Source organism: Populus euphratica, unplaced genomic scaffold, assembly GCF_000495115.2.
Source record: "Populus euphratica unplaced genomic scaffold, PopEup_1.0 scaffold85.1, whole genome shotgun sequence".
Classification (NCBI taxonomy): domain Eukaryota; kingdom Viridiplantae; phylum Streptophyta; class Magnoliopsida; order Malpighiales; family Salicaceae; genus Populus; species Populus euphratica.
In genome coordinates, this window is record NW_011499898.1 from 1074885 (window position 1) to 1096874 (window position 21990).

Sequence of the window (21990 nt, forward strand, 5' to 3'; positions counted from 1 at the left end):
ACCTTAATCAAGGTCACAAAACACCTTAATAAAACTCATTTTATATAATATAATCTATCAATACTAAGATTAATATTTTTTGTGGTTGAAATTGATGTTAATAAATTATTTTTTTAATGGAATATGAAGAGCCCTTTTCTTTTATCTCGAATTTAGGAAGTTAAAAATAAAAAAATAAAATTTTAAATTAAAATAAAATTTTAAAAACTAAATCGACTGAAAAATATATCAATTGAAAAACAAAACCAAGTTACTGCTCCAATGTGGAGTGCACAAGTGAAGTGATGTACGGTAAGCGGCCCCATCTTTTAATTTTTTTGTTTTGTTAATTAATAATAATTAATAATTTGGAGTTGAAGGAAAGCTAACAAGGACAGGGCAGCTGGCCACAATCTTCGTTGTGGTTGGATCCATCCATCTGCGGCTGCAATCAAAGCGATCGATCAGGTAATTATGATAATAACTAATCACCAATGTGTTAAATCCAATTCAATTCTCCCTTAATAGTGCTTGTGATTACAGAGGAAATGAATTTTCTGCTGCGTCCTCCCACTCAGCACGTGACTGTCAAAAAACAGGTTCCGGTTTCTGTTGATGTTGATGAATCTCCTGCTGCAGTTGCGACTCTGGAGGGTCTTATAGGCGAAGATGGTGATATGGCTGCTGCTATTGGTGGTGGAAATGCCTCTGTTGTTGCTACAAAGAATGAACACTCTGATGTTTCTGAAGAAGGATGGATCATTATCCCTTACGGTACTACAACCACTGACTTCATTTTTAATTAATTAATTATGCATTTGGAACATGTGATGTTGATAGCCAATTACCCTCTTGTTGCTTGGGAAAATATAATAATTATCTGAGATTGTAGAGCATTTTGATTTATCAGTGGCTTTTGGTTTTGATAGCAGCAATGGTTATTTGGAATGCGTCTTCTTAGATCATCGGCAAACTTCACTGTTATTGAAACTCTGAAAGTTGGCTTTACCATGTTGCTAATTATTTAGCCAATGTTGCATCTCTGCCCATATTTAAAATTCAAGTGCATGGTGTGGGAAAATGGAGGCGATCTTCATATACTCTAAATCAGTAAAAAATGTTATCATTTTCTTTTCATAACTTATTTCTTTTAGGTTTTGATGACTTGGAGCTTCTGATTCTTAAAAAATTGAATCATGGTACCTTAGTAGCCTCTTGTTCTCATCACCTGTTATAAGATATCTAGTATTTTTCTGTTTTGCCTGCTTCTAGTTCATATCGTTGGAACCTAATAATGTGCTAAGTAGCAATTCCAATTTGGAAAACCATTTGTTTCTGCTGTTCTGAAAAGCAGAACAGAAGTACCCCCAAATGTCAAGGTTCGTTCTTTAATAGTGTTCCCTCCAAACTTTATTACTGGTTCTAATATCAAATAAACTGCAAACAAGGAGATTTGACATCCAAGTTTTTTTCCATAAAGCGAAATTTACATTAAAGTTCGCTGAATATGCATTATATAGTGGTCCTTGTCCAAGGATATGGGTGATTAGTAATTCTATATGTTATTTAAGGCTTTTAATTTCCATCAACAACCTCTAGCTAGTTTAGGGGTTTGGTTTGGTTTCGTTAAAGTTGTGTTTAGTTCCTTTGTCCGGCAAATTTACTTGTTTTCTTAGCTAATCAAATCTGAATATGTGACATCCTAGCATACTTTAGGAAGTGAGAACTATATTGTCCGCTATTTTAAGTTTGAACTATTTTTTATTTTTATGTTTAGAGTTTCAATTAATACCCATTCAGGGGTTTGCTGATGATCTTGGAAGGGAATTCCTCAAACTATTATTAGATGGGCAAAATTTAAGGCATTTTTTCTTGGATGCATGGGATGTTGTACTACTAATTAAGAGCCAAACTTCTTGCTTTTTGTCAACGAGACTGAAATCGGAAAGTTTCAGAGGATATTCTTCTATTCCACAGAATTTGTTTCATCAAGAAAAGTACTGTGCTATATTGATTCTCAGATCTATCTTATTTTCCAGGAATCTGTTAATTGCTCTTTTTATTTGCTTTATCATCTGACATGGCCATGTGTCCGTGGCGTCAAGTCTAATAAAGTTGTGAAGCTTCATGCCCTAATATACTTGCACATCTTATTTCTTTTGTTTAATCTAAATAGGAAGGTAATGCCACGATTATTCACTGAGTAAAAGAAAAAAAAAATTATAGATCCTTTATAAAAAATCAGTACTGTAAGATATTTGTCAGGTTTGGCTGGTATCTAGGTGGAGTGTGATTTGGGTTGGTTTAGGTTGGAATCTCCATAAGGAAGATTATATCACTTAGCCCCCACCCCTTCCCCACCCCCCACCCCCTACCCCTTGAGACTTCTTTTTACTTTCACTATTTGTTTAATGTAAATTTTAATTACATGCATATATGATAGAAGAAGAATGTATGAAGTTTCTCATCTGCAAGCAGAGATGAGCATGGCAAGTGTCGCATGTGGGCGAGGGGCCTCAAGGGGTCATCACCTAGTTGTTTGGTTCAGGGTGATAGGAAACCCGAGTATACTGATTTTATCAAAGATTCAAAGGATAAGGGACTGGTTGTGGCTAGAGAAGGTATTAGTACTCTTAGTACACCCTACCTGAAGTAAGCTGTTTTCTATGATTTGATGTGGTTCAGAGGATTTGATAATTTTCTGATTGATGGTCTATATGTAACTTAGGATTAAGAATTTCACATGAATGAATCTGGTATTAAGAATTTATTATGGACTCGTATACTCAAATAAATTCTTATGAAAAAGGGTTTTCATAATTTATATATTATCGTGAAAAATACTCCCAATTAAAATTGATGAATATTTAGAATAATTTTTAGAATTTTCTGGTTAACTCTTGATATTTAAATGCCAGTCTCGCTTGGAGGTCCAGCGTTTATACCAGAATGTTTACCTAATAATCCTCATTAATTAAAAAATCAGTGATTATTGGAATATTAGCTAAATTATGGATTCAATAAATTGATTATTAAATCCTAAAATGCATGCAAACATGTATTTTTGAGTTTTCGTATAGAAATACTAAACGATATAATTGTTTATATTTTTGGGAGATTTAGCCATATGTAACACATAAAATGACTTTTTTTTTGGGTGTATTTGTAGGCTTCTTGGAATAAAAACTATCCAAAAAAAAATAAAATTAAAAGAATGTTTTCCCAAACACATTCTTGAACCCAAATTAAAAATATCCAAACAAAGCCTGAAGGCAAAATTGAATGTTTTTTTACCTGGTCAGATGGTCTCGACTGGGTTAACTTGATCGAGTTGACTCAGAAACAAATCCAATAGAAAAACAAAAAATCAAACAGTTCAAACTTTGCAAAGACATAAAAACCAAGGAAAATTTCAACCAAAACAAATCAAATACATAAAAAACAAAAGAAAATGAATAACATTCATTGCCATTTCATAAATGCAAACCTCAATCTAGACCAAATCTTGCACAATAAAGGACATGGTTTTGTTTGCCATCATGCATGGAACAAGAATTAGGGGTTTATTTGCTTCAATGGTCAATAAATCCACGTGATTTTGTCTAAATGGGTTTCAGTTCAAAATCAAAACTTTAGTAAAACCTACTAAAACCTATTATTGATGCTTGAAATTCCTAGACTATTTACTAATAGTGGTGGACAAAATTGTGTGAACTAAGACTTAAACCAAACAAACTCTAAAACTAGCATTTTAGGCAAGATTCAACGGATGAATCTACCAAAACCCAAAATACCCAAAATGGCCAAACAAACCCAGAATGACCATTTTTAGCCTCTAAAGCATGTTTTCCTTATTCCCATAGCCCACATTATTGATAACGAATATAATTAGGGTAAAAAAAACAACATTAAAACTAAAAAAATACATTGATTTTCAATCTCAAAAGCTACCAACTCAAAAACAGAAAACATCCTTGAACAAAATGAGCTTTAAAATCCAACCATTATCACTTCAAAAGCCAAACCAGCCACCCAGAAGCAGGGGCCATTCTTTCATTAATAGAAGGTGCCCCCCTCTTTGTTGCCTCTTTTTGCATCCATTAAATCTAAATACCATGCAACATAATGGAAAAAAGGCAATCAACAACATATCAAGACATTCAAAACTTCATATTGAACACAAGAAATCAATCCAACATGTCTAATGGACTCCACTTTCACAGTTTGAATGTATATACCTTTTTAGTTTAGAAATCCCCAAATTTGAATCAATTCTTGGTATTGCCTTCCTTCTTTCTTATTTTTAGGCCTCCTTAGACTAAGTTGAACCTTCCAAATCCTCCTAGATGGAATCCTTGCATCTTAACCAAAGTTTATTTCTTCTTCTCTCTTTCACTTATTTCCTTCCCTGCCTTAGCTGCTCCTAGATCCCATCCTTTTATAGGTAGATTCAGGTCTTCTAGATGGGTTTGTTAGGGCTGTAACAAACTAAAACCTAGCTGGTTTTGCCATAGAACCAATGGTTTTGGGTTTAAGTGGTTTTGTAGGAAACTTGGAGACCAATGTGGGGTGTTTTTTGCCTTGAGATCTAGAGAGAGAGATTTTAAATCCTTGATGAGAACCTTTTTTGGGTTTCTAAATGAGAGCACACAAAAAAGTTAGGTGGTTTTTTGTAATTGGGTGTGTCAAGGCTGACTGGGTTGGTTAATTTCGTGGCTTTGCCAGAGCAACTATGACGTCAATATTGCATGAGACCACCTGAATTTGATAAAGGGGGTGCATACTTTTCAATCGAATCCATTCTTGCTTTGATTTGGAGGTTTGTAGCTCCATATTCAAACTTTTGAAAGTGCTTAATCAAATAGCATGATGACTGAAACTGTAATGTTGGTTGACTAGGGACAAGATGTTGTGGAATATGGGATGTAAACGTTTGATTTTAAAGACATGAGGTTGTAGAGGGGGTGTTTATTAGTTGAATGGTGGTGGTTGTAGCCTTTAGGGTGCTCAGAAACGTCACATTTATTTGTCTGAAAGTGCCTACTTAATCAACCAAAAATTGAAGAAGAAGATGCACAATACCTTGAACGATGTTGATTTGACTAATTCCTATAGATTAGGTGTTTTTTTTAATTTTTATTTAGGATCTGGTAATTTTCAATTTGATTCTTATTCTTCCAATTTCGTTTGATTTTACCTGTAATTTCCCTCTTAACTTTCAAATTTCGTACAATTGTGTCCCTACTAGATTCATTTGTCAGCCTTAATTTTGAGTGTCTGTCACAAATAGATGATTTGTCCACTTGGAGCCCTAGATGACTATCAAACTTCCAATTTTCTTTGTTTCGACCCCATGATTTCAGTCCCTGAAGTCGCGCGTGTTTTGCAAGTTGATCCTTGGTTCACAAATTGTTCAATTAAGTCCCTATTAGCTCACTAAACTTTGAATTTTATGCAAGTAAGCCCCAAATTTGACTAATTAAACTTTTCAAAATTCAATTTTGGTCCTAAAACTTCACACCCATACTTACCATTTCATGACCTTTCTATTTACCCAAATTTGACTAATTAAACTTTTCAAAATTCAATTTTGGTCCTAAAACTTCATTTGTTTCAATTGACATCAAAATTGACTCTCAAAAGTTGATTTCCCTTGCAGTTAAACCCTCAATAAGTTTAATTGAATCTTTCAAAATTCTAATTGAGTCCTTAAACACGTAAAGCATTTTTACAGATGGGCTCCTTTGTCATTCAAAACCTTGGGTTGCTAATTTGAACATTTTGGTCTACCAACTTTCACTTGATGTTCTAGTCTTCCATCATATATATTTGGTAATAAATGGGCAGCAACAGCAAGGAGAATGAATTGTCCTCCCACGGTATTGAAAAGAACAAAACAAAACATTGAGACGCTATTCTCTGGTCCCTTTGAACATGGTCAGTTAAACACCTTGAAAGTGCCCTGATGCAAACCTCCATAAGGAGGTCAAATAATCTATTCTGTCAATTTCCATTTCCATAGCAGTTTCTCTGATCAAGCTTGATCCTTGGAGATTCTCAATTTTCCATCTTATTAGCTGATGCAAACAATTTCAAACACCATAAATTTCTACAAAATTTTACAATCCTTCCGTCCCTCACCCAAAATCTGTTTAGCGCATTCATTCCATTTCCTCAGCTTTGCTGTGTTGTCCAAGATGTAATCTGATATAGAATTGTGCCATACCTCCCATGCCACCAGGTAATTAGAATAAGTGATTTTATTTTGCTCTACTACTATGTGGGCTTCTAACCTGCATCAGAACTTTGGCCCCAAATAAATCAATTTTGTCCCTCAAGTTTTAGAAACTCTCAATCAAGTCTTTCCATTCATTTTTGGCCGTGAATTCCTTCCAAACTGTACCTTTTTTTGTAAGAAATGATGTCGTTTTGTAGGGAACTTAACGTTTTCGGTTAAGGAATTCTAACAAAATGATCCATTTGATGAATCCAAATTATCTGGGAACAAATTTGATACAAAAAATTTGTTTGGGGGCAAAATTGATACTATCCCAATGGCTGGGGGTATATTTGAGGTTTGCCCTTTTTTGGTTCCAATTTTTTTTCTTGATGTTTGTTTTTGATTCAATGACATGATTTCTCCATATAGTTAAATAACTTTGTTGTGTTTTCTTCTATCATATTTAGCTTTTGATATGGTTTTGCAGGGGAACTTCCTGATGACTGGAAGAATGCACCAGATATACATTCATTGTATTCCTTTGATAGGTCATTTGTTTTTCCAGGTAGTATATATTTCTTAATCTCTTGATTATTCCTTTTTTATCATGTGTTGGTTACTATCCATTTGGGACATTCTATGTCCATTATACACGCCTCAAATCCATATCTATTTTAGGTGAACAATTTCATATTCTCGCAAGTTTATCAGCATACAAGCAGGATACGGAAATTATCACTCCATTTAAAGTTGCTGCAGTGATGTCTAAAAATGGAATAGGGCAAAGCCCTAAGAAACAAAATGGAGATTTGGAAGGTGGAAATCAGTAAGTTGTGACAGTCAAGTAACAGGCCTTAATGACAATGTTGCATCAAAACAGAAGACTGATCCGCAGAAGGATATTTCTGCTAGTGAATCCTTTCTCAGAATGGAGGATTACAAAAGACAAACTGAAGTGTTATTGGAAAGATTTAAGAACTCCCATTTTTTTGTTAAGATTGCAGAGTTGGGTGAGCCACTTTGGTAAAAAAAAACTGTGTTTGACCCAGAATACTCTGAGATGGATAGTCAGAACAATTCACAAAGAACCAATAAAGCTGCCGATAACACATTCCATCTCAGTGCTCTTATTGATAGAGGAAATTTTGATACCAATCTCTCTGGTGGTGCCACGAGAAATGGTTTAGCTGTTGCTCTCTTCCTAATGGAGATATAGTGGTATGCAACCAAGAACCTCTAGGTTTATAATTTTTTTTCCCATCTGATTTCCTTTTGAAAATTAGTGCAGACTTTGACTTTTATGCCCTTATTTCCTGCTTGGTGCTTACAATTAATGCCAACACTTTGAAAGTTGCTATTGTATACAAACAACATGCCGATTTAGCAATAGAGTTGCATTATGTTTGAAAATTCTGCTTTGATATGCTGGATTTGCAACAATGAATAATAAATGGTCTATTAGTGGTTGTGAACTAGATGATTTGCAAATAGCATATCCAATCTGTAAACTCATTTCTGCTGTTTGAACTGATCAAATTTTGTTTTGTTTTCTATGAGCTAGATAGAAAATGATCACCCCATGCATTCAGCAATGCAATTTATTTTTCCAAAAGTATTGCAGTGAACATATATTTCTCTAAATATCAGTATTCTAGTCTATTTCTGGTATTGGATTAATAAATTTTCTGGAGTCCATAATTGTGAAAGATTTTGCATGTTTCCCTAGTAGTTTAAGTCATGGTTTTATAAACTGAATGTCTGTGGGGTATTTCTGGAGAATTAACAAAACATTTCAAGTGGTGCATATTTTTTGCTAATATATGGAAAAAGGGTATTTAAACAGTATTTTAATTTTTTTTTGTTGATGTTCATTTGAAAGCCGGCATTCAGCTCCCATATAGTTGGTGGTAGCCCTGCTAGGCATTGCGGTAAAACCTTGCTTTTGATAATTTTTGAATTTTTTTTCGTCTTCAAAATAATATATTTTTTTATATTTTTGGATCATTATAATACACTGATGTCAAAAGTAATTTTTTATTTTAAAAAAACCATTATTTTAATGTATTTCCAAGCGAAAAACACTTTGAAAAACAATTTCTATCACACTTCCAAATAGGCATTTAGTAACTTCTTAATGGCACTTATGCATTACAGTCTAATGATGTAGGCATCTGTATGTGTTAGTCAGATAATGTTAAATGATATCTGTTGGCAAGATGTTTGAGGGGTCAAATATGCTTGATCAATCAGCTTGTTTCCTATCTTTAAATACAGTACGCAATCATGATGCTGTAGTTCTTATGTGTACTATGCTTAATTGATCACATTCCATTTCTTTGTTTGGAAGGGTGCAGGTGCATTTACGAGTTAATGTCAGTGTGCATTTTTTCAGAGACCCGATCATAGAGATTCTTCAATTTGAGAAATATCAGGAGAGAAATTGGCTTCCGGAGAACCAGGAAAACTTAAATTACAGTAATTATGACCCATGTAGAGAACTATTAAAATGGTTGCTTCCTGTGGATATCACCTTATCTTCTACTGTTCGCTCATTACCTCCTCCTCAGTTAAGTTCCTATTCTGGATTTGGTGGCGCATCACAGAGGTCTTCCTCTTCTGGTTCTCAGGTTATCTCTCATCTTGGAATTTACTCCATGTCATCACTGCCTCAAAATTCTGCTCCACCTCCGCAACCTGTTAAGGCCCAAAGCTCTAAGCCCAACTTTGACCTTGAAAATTGGGATCAGTACTCATCTCAGAAGTTATGGGAAAGTCAAAAACATGAAGAGCGTTTATCATTCGGGGTGTGTCATTAGAGAGAGAGAGAGAGGTTTTCTGTTTGCTGTGGGTTGCAAGGCATCTACGTTCCAGGAAGGAGATGGTGGAGGAAACTTGAAAAAATTCAACCTGCAGAAATCCATTCTTTTGCTGCCGACTGCAATACGGATGACCTTCTTTTTGTTCAGATAAAGGTGTGCATCAATACTTCTACCGTGCCAAATTTTGTAATGTGTTCATATATTTGGTTGCTTGTTGGGATTAGTCTCCGAACCCCACCAATGCTAATAAATGTAAAAGTTAATTTTGCTGAACATTTCTCCAGAACATATACCGGAACTTGAGGTAGACATAGATGCTATAACTATTGTTCTTGAGGAATCTTCAAGGGGTGGACTTCCTTCATCATTACCAATTGCATGCATTGAAGCTGGAAATGACCACAGTTTGCCAGATCTAGCCCTCAGGTTGTTGTTCATTCTAGTTATCGTTATGTACTCTTATTTGTTGGTTCAACTGCATTTGCCATGGTTAATCCAGTTTGCTTCCACTTGTTGGAGGTGGTTTGTACATCTTTGATAATGTTCTTGAGTTGATTGGACAATCTGGCTTTACTTTGGGAAAAGTCCTTTTCTATATGCAAGAAAGATAAATTTATTTCTCTTTTGCTTTCTCATCCAATTTACTTGTTCATTCACACTTCTTTAGCTCAATCATCCTGGAGCAGGCTGAAGCTTACTTTTATCTCTTGGTGGGTGATTAGTGAGCAATTCAATGACATTTTATGGCTTAATTAATATTTGTTTTGAAATTATTGGAGTGATGCGTGACATTGCTTCTGATACATGATTTTGACTTGAGCTAGTAGTCTCCCAGCAGCCTGAGAATTATCATCTACAAAAACTTCATAATGTCCCTTTCTGATATATATTGAGAAGGAAAAAACCATAAGATCATGCTATTAATTCTCAGTCTTGTGTGGAAAAGAAGAGAAAACGAGCAAAGGCAGAAAAGAGATCGATTGCAATTGTATGCTGCTATTCATGTGTGTGATATATGGAATGATCAAGTAAAATTATGAATGAAACTTTTTCAGTACATTTCTTTGAATTTACCGAAGTTACCTATTTTTACTATTATTCTGAATCATAACCATAGAAATCTCAGTAAATTTTGAATTATAAGTGCATATACGGATCACTCAAAAGAGTGTTAGTTATATTGACTGGTATCTTGTATAACTTCATTGGGGGAAACAATCTTGATTCATGAGTTTAATTCTTTACCATGAGCTTATTTAAGTTTTTCCCATGGCAGGAGAGGTGAGGAGCACTCATTCATTCTCAAACCAGCATCTTCTGTAAAGGATTCCAAGGTTCACAAAGAAAGGCTATCCCCATTATGCGGTCTTCATCTTGTACCAAATACTATGGAAGGAAGAAGTGCGTTGAATGCTGATCGGTATGCAATTATGATATCTTGTTGCTGAAACTACACTGGTATTCATTATTTTTGTGGTTTGCTTCACCATCTAAACTATTTGAAGTGCTTGTTTATTTACTTTAACCAATCTTTTGTTTCATGCTTCGTGTTGAATGTAGAGTCAAGGCTTTTTTTTAAGCAGCCAACTAGTTGGTGACCAAATATCCCAAGGGATCTTTTGATCTCTGTTGCATCTGAAATGTGGGAACAATCTTCTGGACCCAATGGGAAAGTCTCTTGGCTTCCTGTTCAGGTTGTTCTTCTTTTGCATTTTTTTCACTTTGTTGAAAATGTTTTTTTCTCGTCTTCTAAAGCTGTTGTCAAATTCCCAGGTTTTAGCATTACAGGCTTCTAATTTGACATCTGAAGATCTAACTCTGACTGTTCTCGCCCTCCTCATTTACTTCACCTCCATCAGTGGGATCATTGACTTCTACCCCAACAACACCAATGAGCTCATTTGTTGGTTTGTCCGAGCCTGCAGGTATAATAACTGGTGAGAAATACAGCTCTGCCGTGCAGGCACTATCCTCTGTGACTACCATGTCGGAGAATATGAAATGGAATAGTGATGGAGTTCAGTCTGTTTCTTTTATCGAACAGTCTTCTCCCATATCTGATGTGATTTCGAGTACAGGCTTGGGTTGCATGCATCTGTGGCTGCAGAGTAGAGTTCCATTAGGGTAATGTATCTCACACTCTTAAGCTCATTTCTTTATTGGACTCTGATCTGGACATATTTTTACAACTTAGGTGATTATACAGATGTGTACCTGTTCAATCTGTGACTACCATCAAGCTTGAGCTTCTTCCTTTGACTGATGGGATAATTTCCATCAACACTTTCAGATAGATGTTAAAGAGAAAGGTATCATCAACTTACATATATCGTGGATTTCATAAATTTTTTGGATTGTATAAAATAGGTTTGTTCTTTTTTTCTTCTGCTGTCAAAAGCTGAACCCTTTCATCAATTATAATGAATTCTCATTTACTTGATTTTTTTCCCTGAAAAAACTTGACCAATTTTGACAAATACTGCCACCCTCCCCTTTAAAAGCTGAACCATTCAATTATTACGCTGAATTCTCATTTTTTTTATAAAAAAAATGTTGATCAATATTGATGCAAACTGCCATCCTCTTCCCTTATAGTAGGCATAGAAGGATATCTCTTGCAAGAATATGTCTTTTGATATTTTTCTGAGAAAGTAAAAAATTATATATTTAAACTGCATGCTCCAAGTGGTCTTCTGCGGAATGTATGCCCTCTTGCTCTCAAATGCTGAATTTTCTTATGTATAACTTGTCTTCTCTCACCATCTCTTCAAATAAAACATGAAAGCTGATGCCATCCTGTAATGTTATTGAATGTTTTGGGAATTGAAGATGATTCTCCACGTCTGGGTCATAAATGATTTTTTCTAGATTAACGTGAGTGTCTAAGCTAGCTTACGCTTACCTCGACTAATTCCACGAGCTCTAAAGTTAACGACTATGTAAGTTTTTAGTGGCTCTGAAGTTTGTGGGGCTCATACTGGTAATTTCTAGAAAGTAAATTCAGGATTTGACCAGTTGAGCTATACTTCTTATAATTAACATATTTATCAGTGTGATCCTGAAGATCATGGTATTTGACTGGCCTTGTTCGTTAATCACCTGGCCTTGGCTTTCAGATATAAGAGCTGCTGGCATCATATTGGAATAGACTTGTTATCGTCTGTTGCTTATGTTCACTATTGGAGTTGACTGCGATAATTGCTCGTATTCAATCTGTGTACCGCTATAATCTACATGCTGGCAGGCTCTGCTTCTATGAAGATCTAAACTTCTTGGGGCAACTACTTTTTTTGGTGCAGGTCTAACCTACATTCCTGAGCACGCCCTGAAGATAAATGCAACTTCCAGCATTTCCACAAGGATCATCTAGGATTGAAGATGTATTTGTTGATTTCCATTGCTTACCAGAGTTTATCTTCAACCATGTGAAGAGATTTAGAGGGCTGTACTCTTTGTAGATAAATCGAATTGTGTATTATATTCTTTTAAAAACCTTGTTTACTACTAATACGAAAGGGGTGCACTGAAATTTTCTGAGGAAAGGAGGATCCGTGTGTTTATGGCTGGCATAAAAGCAGAGTTAGACTGATGTCCAAGAGATTTTTTTTTTTTTTGGGGATCTGGTTCATAAAAGCAGAGTTCGCCGCTGTCCAATTGTTCGTGATTTGCAATGTTTTTTGTTTCTTTGTTTGGTAACGAGGTGTAAAAAAATTTTTTATTTAAAAATATATTAAAATAATTTTTTAAGATTTTTTTATTTATCATATTAGCACATCAAAATTAAAAAAAAATCAAAAAATTAATTAAAGTTTTTTCACATTTGTAAATGAATGTTATTGTATTATTCATCATTTAAGCCTTTTTTTCTCATTGAGAAAAAACGTAAAATTTGTAAAAATAAAAAATATATAAAATGGTAAATCATGATGGATGAGAGATGCCAAGCGAGGGGACCTGAATGTCAAGCTTCATCGATATTTAACGTGTAAAAGTAAACGAACGGATGTGATTCAGTAACAAGGTTTAATAAAAGGGGTCAAAGTAAGAATATTAACTAATAAGGGACCTCGTTAAAAAAAATGAAAAGACAAGGATGTTCGTGCTAGTTAACCATGGTTGTCAATATCATTCCGTTCCATCCGATCCGGTATGTCCGAGTTCTATATTGGTTAAAAAATAAAATAAAAAATATTCATATATTTTATATTATTTAAAATCTCATTTTGTAACGTCTTCGAGTCGCTTTACCCATCATTCCATTTCACCGGTTAAAGATAGACCTTTTCACCAAAATTCTTCATTACATCACTTATAATATTGATCAAATTTGATCTAACAAAATTATGTACAAATTTTATTGAATCTTATTGCTTGATGTTTGTGAAAATTAATCTACTGTTTGAATAATATTATTTTTTTTTAAAAAATTATGTTTTTTTAACTATAGATAGACACTCTTAATATACTTGTAAAATATTACGAATTTACTATTTATTTTAAACAATTTAATTATAATTAAAGATTAATTGTTTTTTATTTTTTGGATATGGTAAAATTAAAAAAAAGGGATTAAAATAAAAATAACACCAAACATTTACGTATTAGGAATTTTATAAAAAATATACTTAAGTTATCGATCTTCATATATAACTTTATTTATATAATTTAGATACATTTAAATTTTTAAAAATCATCTTTTATACTAAAATTTATCCATATAATCTTTCAATCTGGGTTAAAGAGAAAAAAAAAAGATCATTAAATTTTAATGATAAAAGATAAAGTCATTATTTAAATTATTTCTGATCATTAAAATAAATTTTTCTGGTTTCAACAGGTTCTACTCAATAAAATAAGTTTAATAATCATATTTTAGAACCTCAATATTACTTTAAAAAAAATCTAAATTAAGAGAAATAAATTTAATATAGTTTGATTTTGAGTTTTGTGGTTTGATGGGTTATTTGTAAATATTCAAAGGATACTAATAAAGTTTTTGGGATTGAAACAATTTTAAAATAAGTTTTTATAGCAAGTGAAACATTGCTTTTATTTTTTCAGCTATCATAGTGGTTAGTGGTTGCTGGAATCTAGATTTGCAAGCAATAAATTATTTATGTATTTTTTTTAATATGAAAGATAATAGGTTATTTGTTTATTTAAAAAATAAAAAAAATATTATTTTGTTATTTTATTCAATCAATTTAATATTTATAATATATGCAGTATCACATAATATTTTTTATTTTATTTTTTTATATTTTTTATATTGTTAATATTTTTTTTATTTATTAACATATTTTTTTATTGATTTATTTAATTACATAGATGCATAAATTTTTTTATTTATATTTAATTTTTTATCTATAAACATATATTGGAAGAACTTGTATGTATCATTTTTTTAAAAAAAAATATCTGATTTACAATAAAATATCAAATATCGATCAAATAGCTAGTTTTTATATATATATATATATATATATATAATATGTAATGATGCAATAACATTAGATTGCATGTATATATTATTACTTAATTAACTAAGTTTTTTATACGTACTGGAATAGAAAATTCATCAAAAATAATAATTTTTAAATATATAAACATCATGCTATATATTATAATATTAACTTCGAAATAGAACATTGAAATAAATCGATATTGAACCTTCTCGTATCAATTGAAAAATCAAGAACCTCCTCCGGAACAACCTTGTAATTAACCCAATGTAAATTGGATCGAGGGATCATATTAAAATACTTTCTTGAGTAGAAGGATCAGATAAGAAAGAGTAAAAATAGTTGAGTGGGCACATTATGAAAATATCAAGGGTGAAGGGACTAAATGTACAATCAATCCTCCGTGCTATTATCGAGAGAGCAGCGAACATTTCCTGGTCTTAACTGATTAAAAATATGAAAAATAGAAGACCAAACTATGTTGTTGTCTGTGTCAATGGTTTCCACAGTTTGATTATTTTTAAAAATCTTTAAAAAGGGGCCATCAGTTTTTATCTACCTGACGTGATCTAGTCTTTCCTTTTCTTTTCTCCTTTTCAATTGGGTTTGTGGGTATTGAAGAGAAATTGCTAAATTGGAAACCTTTCATTTTTGGATGTGGCAAGTGGTGGGATTTGGGGTGTTAGTTTGATGAAAAGTGGGTTTTGGAATTTAGGGTTTTTGAAGAGGAAAGGAGAGGATGGGTTTAGGCAGTGAAGAAGGTAAAGTGAAGTCTTCTTGGGATGTGTGCAAATCAAAGGAGAGGAAGAAGAAAGATGGTACAAAGGCGGGGTGTTGGGTCAAGTTAAGGCTTGTTGGGAGCTGCATTTCGTCAAGATCCAAAGTGGATAGCTCTGTTAGTGGGACTAGTACCCATTTTGGTAATTCCGATTTCTATTCACTTCAATTTTTTTTTTGGGGGTTCGATCAATGTGGATTATTTGTTTTAGTTCAATCAGTTTATCAGTTAAAATTGGCACGGTTTCCTTCCTGGGATGTTTGTTCAACCAAGAATGGTTTTGCAACCGAATGTTTAGTTTCTATGTGCGTGTGTGCGCATAACAGTGACTTTTAAAAGGAACTATCAACACCTATTTTCACTGCTTGCACCATTTACAAGCTTCATGAATACCGAAGCTTGACTTGGCTGTGAGATCCATTGACAGGGTGAAGGTTTTTCTATGAAAACTTGGAGTCCTGAGATTTTGCAGAAACTACTTCAGGTCATGCTAGACATAAGTTGTTTTCTTTCCCGCAGTTTATCGCAAGCATGCAGAATTACTATTTGGAGAGTCATCCATAACAGTTTTTTGTTTATTTTATATCCGCTAGCTCGGGGAAGCTGTTATTTTTAGTTCAAGCGGAAAATAAGGGAAGGGAATTTTTCCGTTTTGGTGCCTGACTGAGTCATTTATTTAGTTGATTGACATGATGTTTTTGGTTAGATTTGGTTCTTTAATTTCTTTTTACCTTGGTGTTCTGGTCAGAGCTTTGCAATAAATGCTTGGTATCTTGATTTCCTTGATAGTTTTTTTTTTATAATAATTATGTTCCTCGTTTCCAAAAGCAGGCTTGACTAAATTCTTAACCTTATAGTGATGTAGATAATTCTGATTTAAGTTTATCGAACTTGCTTTTTTTATTTCTTATCTGTTGAAAACATTGCCTTAGTTCGAATCAGCTTCAATCCCAAATTAGTGTTGAAAAGATGTGTATAGTTCATGGCTTTGGCAGAAAGTAGGACCAGCTGTTTCATCAGTTTGTTTGAAACAAACTCCTTCAAATGATTGCAGCCATTTCCAGAATCTCAGAAAAATTGCAGTGGGTTTGGAATAATTATTAGTGTGCTGGTGATGGTAGCATGACTGATGAGTTGGTAGGTGTGTAATGGAAACATTCTAGTGGTGATAATAGTGGTAAAGATTGGGTTGCTGAACTGCCCAATGGATTTAAGGAAAATTTTACCAGGTAAAGGATAGATACTTTGGTTTCAAAGGCACTTGGGATAGGGGATGTGTGAGGTTGGAAGAGTGACTATCATGGTTAGTTTAAATAGCAGAATGAGGGAATCTATGATTTGTGTATGTGGAGCGTTCAAGTTAAAAGAAACCACGATTATCGTTACAAGCATATATAGTATTACTGTGTAGTTTCATTTTTGTTGAATATAGATCTACATGCTGCACTGTAGTATATATTTCCTTGTTAGTTTTTTATTATAACAATTATGTTCCTCGTTTCCAAAAGCAGGCTTGACTAAATTCTTAACCTTATAGAGATGTAGATAATTCTGATTTAAGTTTATCAAACTTGCTTTTTTTTTATTTCTTCTAAGAAATAATTTTTTTCTTATTTGTTGAAAATATTGCCTTAGTTCGAATCAGCTTCAATCCCAAATTAGTGTTGAAAAGATGTGTATAGTTCATGGCTTTGGCAGAAAGTAGGACCAGCTGTTTCATCAGTTTGTTTGAAACAAACTCCTTCAAATGATTGCAGCCATTTCCAGAATCTCAGAAAAATGGCAGTGAGTTTGGAATAATCATTAGTGTGCTGCTGATGGTAGCATGACTGATGAGTTGGTAGGTGTGTAATGGAAACATTCTAGTGGTGATAATAGTGGTAAAGATTGGGTTGCTGAACTGCCCAATGGATTTAAGGAAAATTTTACCAGGTAAAGGATAGATACTTTGGTTTCAAAGGCACTTGGGATAGGGGCTGTGTGAGGTTGGAAGAATGACTATCATGGGTAGTTTAAATAGCAGAATGAGGGAATCTATGATTTGTGTATGTGGAGCGTTCAAGTTAAAAGAAACCATGATTATCATTACAAGCATATATGGTATTACTGTGCAGTTTCATTTTTTGTTGAATATACATCTACATGCTGCACTGTAGTTTATGCTTCAATTTTTTTTCTTATTTACCATTTTAATTATGATATGGGTTGGGCGTCACATCTCTTTGTCAAACCTGCACACAGTGGCATGAAGTTTAGCATTTTGAAAAGCTGGGGTGGTTGTATCCAGAAGGGATTGTAGCGCACAGTGCTATATTTGGCTATTTCAGTGTTATGATTATCATCTCTTAAGATTTCATTTTACAGTAGTCTGTATTCTAATAGTGTAAGTTTTTGAATCAACAGAAAGTAAATCCATAAATGATGCAAGCACAGACCAACCAGCTGCTCCTGTTGTCTCATCCTCAACCACAAGTAACACAGAAAGTAATTCATCCCTTTCCAAACTTGAAGAGGAGCTTAAAGTTGCTTCTCGACTGCGGAAGTTCACATTTAATGATCTCAAGCTGGCAACTCGAAATTTTAGACCTGAGAGTCTTCTTGGTGAAGGTGGCTTTGGTTGTGTTTTCAAGGGATGGATTGAAGAAAATGGAACTGCTCCGGTGAAACCTGGTACCGGCCTTACCGTTGCTGTTAAAACCCTTAATCATGATGGGCTCCAGGGTCATAAAGAATGGCTGGTACCAGACTTTCCTAATCTATTTACTTAACATATAAAAATTCACTATCATATTTTCTGTCTTTTCATTTTCAATATTTTGTTTCCAAATCATTTGGATTTCTTGCTCCTAGGTTTGCTTTTAATTGTTGAATCTGCGTGGCAGGCTGAAGTCAATTTCCTTGGTGATCTTGTTCATCCTAACCTGGTTAAACTGATTGGTTACTGCATTGAAGATGATCAAAGGCTACTAGTTTATGAGTTCATGCCTCGAGGAAGCTTGGAGAACCACCTGTTTCGACGTATGCAACCACCTTTTGCCTTTCTTGTTGGCCCTTTTTTATCTCCCTTAAAAAAAAAATTATGGTTTCTAGTATGAAAGTAATTTAAAATGTGCGGTGAAAAATTATTCTCCCTACCCTTTTTCTCTACAGTAATGAACTTTTCCAGAATAGAAATTACAAAAGCATTTACATAAAATATCTGTGGACATCAGATAAGCAATGCTTGCACGGGAGATTGGTTGTGTGTATTTATGTGTATGCATGAACATATCTCTATTTATCAGTGGATGCTTGTATGTAAATATGAATCTTTTGTGTATTAGTATTATTCTATAGAGACTGGATGTGTTTATGTTGGATGACGGTTCTTGCAGAAGTGAATCAAATCCATGCTAGATCATTGGTGGTGAAGCTCAGGATGAGCTGTGAAAATTTTGAATTCTGTCATGTTTACCTAAGGCTACAAAGTTGTGAAAAGTTCTAGCAAATCATCAAACTTGTATCAGATTTGTATAGATTTTTGTCAAACCACCAAGTTTAATAATGAAAAGTAACACAATGAAACAGCTGAATTTTATAAAATGGAGCTGTTTTATTACCACCCTTTCATATATATGATTTTGATACGCTGATGCTTTTTCTTACATGGCTGGAGTTGTATTGACGTTGCCTGGTTTTGCTTTGTTGCACAATTTGCTTATTAAACATCATTCATTTTTTATGGAAATTTTATATGCAGGGTCCCTCCCTCTTCCATGGTCTATAAGAATGAAAATCGCTCTTGGTGCTGCCAAAGGTCTTGCCTTTCTTCATGAAGAAGCTGAAAGGCCAGTGATTTATCGTGATTTCAAAACCTCCAATATATTATTAGATGCGGTACATAATATAACTATAGCAATATTTTTCCTCTTCCTCTTCTTCACTTAATTGGTGCATCCTACTAATCAAATTCTGTATCAGGATTACAATGCCAAGCTTTCTGATTTTGGACTTGCCAAAGATGGTCCTGAGGGAGATAAGACCCATGTATCAACCCGAGTGATGGGAACTTATGGTTATGCAGCCCCAGAGTATGTAATGACCGGTAAGCATGATTTTCTCTTAATCTGTTGTCATTTTCTCATCCTAATTTGATGAAAGATTTATTCTTTTCCCTGAAAGCCTAGATATGCATATCTAGCTTTCTTTTAAACCCTAATTGCCTGCGTTACAGTCGTATTCCAGTTGGCTCTGGGAAAAACTCAAAGCTTTTCTGCATGAATTAGGAGGATAGATTTTGTATCTGTTCTCTGCATGTACCGAAGTGTTTATATATTTCAGAGCCCAGAGTTGAATTGAACTCCATGCGAGGCTGATTAAATTGGCTAGGGAGGATTTGGTGTAAAGGGGAGGGAGGGAAGGGAAGGGAAGGGAAGGATTTTGAAGGGTGCATGCCCCTCGTATAATAAGAACTATCAAGCCTCAAATTGGGAGTCGAAAGCAGTAAAAAAATCCAACTCGATCTCTCTATTCTTAAATAACAAAACACTCTTAATTTAAAATCAGAAAGGAACTACATTCCCCTCATCAAAAACATCCTCTTCATCAGTTATCTCTGGCCCCCCTTCCCCTCTCCTAGACCGACACATTTGAACCAGAGAAGGGCATTAACCCTACCGTTCCTTCTTTCTGTACCTTTACAAATCCTTCTGTCCTTCCTGTTTAGGTAATTATTATTTTTTTATTCTAGATAATAGATAAAAATGACAGACAATATTGGATTTGCATGTATCTGTAGTAGGCATCCATTGTATGCGGTCCAGTAGCATGATGTGCCTCCAGGTAGTCAGTCCTGTTCATATTAGGTAGGAAAGTTTTGCAACATTCTTCAGCTGCTGCATGTGATCATTATTACATCAAGGTTAAACGGGCAAAAACACTTCTGTCAGGACATCTTACGTCAAGGAGCGACGTCTACAGTTTTGGTGTGGTCTTGCTTGAAATGATAACCGGCAGGAGATCCATGGATAAGAACCGTCCTAATGGAGAGCATAATCTTGTTGAGTGGGCGAGGCCATATCTAGGGGAGAGAAGAAGATTCTACCGGCTGATAGACCCTCGACTTGAAGGTCACTTTTCAATAAAAGGTGCCCAGAAAGCTGCACAGCTGGCTGCTTATTGCCTTAGCAGGGATCCTAAAACCAGGCCTCTAATGAGTGAAGTGGTCGACACATTGAAGCCTCTGCCCAACCTCAAGGACATGGCGAGCTCATCATATTATTTCCAGACCATGCAAGCTGACCGGGTTGGGTCTAGCCCAAATGCCAAAAATGGTGTCCGCGCACAGGCTGGATTGTTATCTCGGAATGGGCACCAACAAAGGAGTTTTTCAATACCACATGGTCCCCATGCTTCTCCTTTCCACCATCAATATCCCCACCAATCTCCAAGACCCTGTGGTAAACCATAGCGCACAGGATCAGCGAAGTATCTGCTTCTTTTAGCTGCCTCTTGTCATTCAATTTCTTTTTTCACCCCTTTCTTACTAAGATGTATTTTCTGGGGAAGCATTTGTTCTTGTACAACTGAGAAGGCAACTGAGAAGGTAAAGGGGGGACATGACCCTATATGTTGTATTTAGAATCTTAGTCGATTGCCCTCTACAGTCCAGAAAATGTTAAGGAATATTAAGTCCTGTCTGATTGAATCGTTTTTCATAACTCGATTGGAAAAATCTGAGTGGCAATGTTTCTAAGCTCCATAATAACTCGACGTTATTCAGCCAGACAGGTATAAATTGCCTCTTTCAATCAACAAAGAATGGTGAGAAGGGTGGTTAAAAGATTATAGCATGTGAGAACAAACGTCCAATTATATGGGTATTGTGAATAAAGTTTATTCATGTACTGTGACTATCACATGTACTTATGTAAGGATCTCAGCCTTGAAGACCACTTCTTGAGTAACTTCTAGCGATCATTCGTCGTCGTCTAAATAGTGATTCATCTCACCCAGTTCGCCTTGTCAATTGCTCTTTGGATGTGCTCTCAAAAATCTTATCTGCATTTCCAACCTCAAACCCATCTCGCCTGTGAAACTCCTTGACCTGTTGAAGATGGTGATAGAAGTTATTACCTCGTAATTGAGCATAAAAGAAACAATTCATTTCTTGACAGTCAGATTAATGAGGATCTTGATGTCTATCAATCAGACTGCTCTGGTAAAAATCCCCAATATGGCAGTGATCTCAATAGGCTTGGGAGAATCAAAGTGAAAGAAAATATCATTTCAAGGCAAACACAAGGGAATCCTTTACCTCTTCCTTGCGTAGATTTTTGTGTTGTGGCAACACAAGGCGTTCGGCAAACTCTATGTATGAGCAGGGAACTGATTCAGTGAAGCCATCAGAAAACTTGAAAGAGATTGAGTCGGCTACAGTTGAGCTTTGAAGCAGGAGACCATCAGGGCTCACTAGCAGTGGAGGAAAAAAAATCATTTAATTATTATCAAACCTCTCAGAGAAAGAGTACGCAATTCGAAACCAATTATAAATAACTAGTACAGTGAATACAGCTACAATATCTAAAACAACATACTATACTTAATCTATGACAATAAGAGTATAGATGAAGTCGCTCCACTCTCTCTGAGAACACTATTTATGGTCCCTTGGCTGGCAGTGCTAAAACAAATTCAAAAGTAGCTGAGATGCATGGGAAGCAGGGGGGGGGGGGAAGGGGAATTTGAAAATTT

General features: G+C 34.7%; 2 protein-coding genes and 1 pseudogene across 2 annotated transcripts in view; 2 read left to right on the top strand and 1 right to left on the bottom strand.

The window, feature by feature from the left end:
* The first annotated feature begins 269 nt into the window (after window positions 1-269).
* Window positions 270-12665, top strand: LOC105132414 (uncharacterized; annotated as a pseudogene).
* Window positions 12666-14927: 2262 nt separating this feature from the next.
* On the top strand, window positions 14928-20957 carry LOC105132415 (probable receptor-like protein kinase At5g15080). The gene is made up of 6 exons (XM_011035910.1): window positions 14928-15400; window positions 17662-17996; window positions 18141-18276; window positions 18998-19134; window positions 19219-19342; window positions 20187-20957. Exons 1-6 carry the CDS (start codon window positions 15220-15222, stop codon window positions 20705-20707), a joined length of 1434 nt encoding a protein of 477 aa, XP_011034212.1. The 5' UTR covers window positions 14928-15219; the 3' UTR covers window positions 20708-20957.
* Window positions 20958-21070: 113 nt separating this feature from the next.
* The window catches only part of LOC105132417 (plant/protein), a 2619-nt gene continuing 1699 nt past the window's right edge, over window positions 21071-21990 (bottom strand). Inside the window, exons 6-7 of the mRNA XM_011035912.1 lie at window positions 21554-21708; window positions 21071-21343 (exon numbers count right to left, since the gene is read on the bottom strand). Of these exons, the coding sequence (XP_011034214.1) occupies window positions 21245-21343; window positions 21554-21708 (254 nt within the window). The 3' untranslated portion in view covers window positions 21071-21244. The remainder of the gene's footprint in view (window positions 21344-21553; window positions 21709-21990) is intronic.

Excerpts from the sequence above, each read along its gene's own strand:
- LOC105132415 (XM_011035910.1), top strand. The coding sequence starts at position 15,220 with ATGGGTTTAGGCAGTGAAGAAGGTAAAGTGAAGTCTTCTTGGGATGTG. Across the intron at positions 15,401-17,661 it reads TGGGACTAGTACCCATTTTG|AAAGTAAATCCATAAATGAT; the intron begins GTAATTCCGATT and ends TTGAATCAACAG. Across the intron at positions 18,277-18,997 it reads GGAGAACCACCTGTTTCGAC|GGTCCCTCCCTCTTCCATGG; the intron begins GTATGCAACCAC and ends TTTTATATGCAG.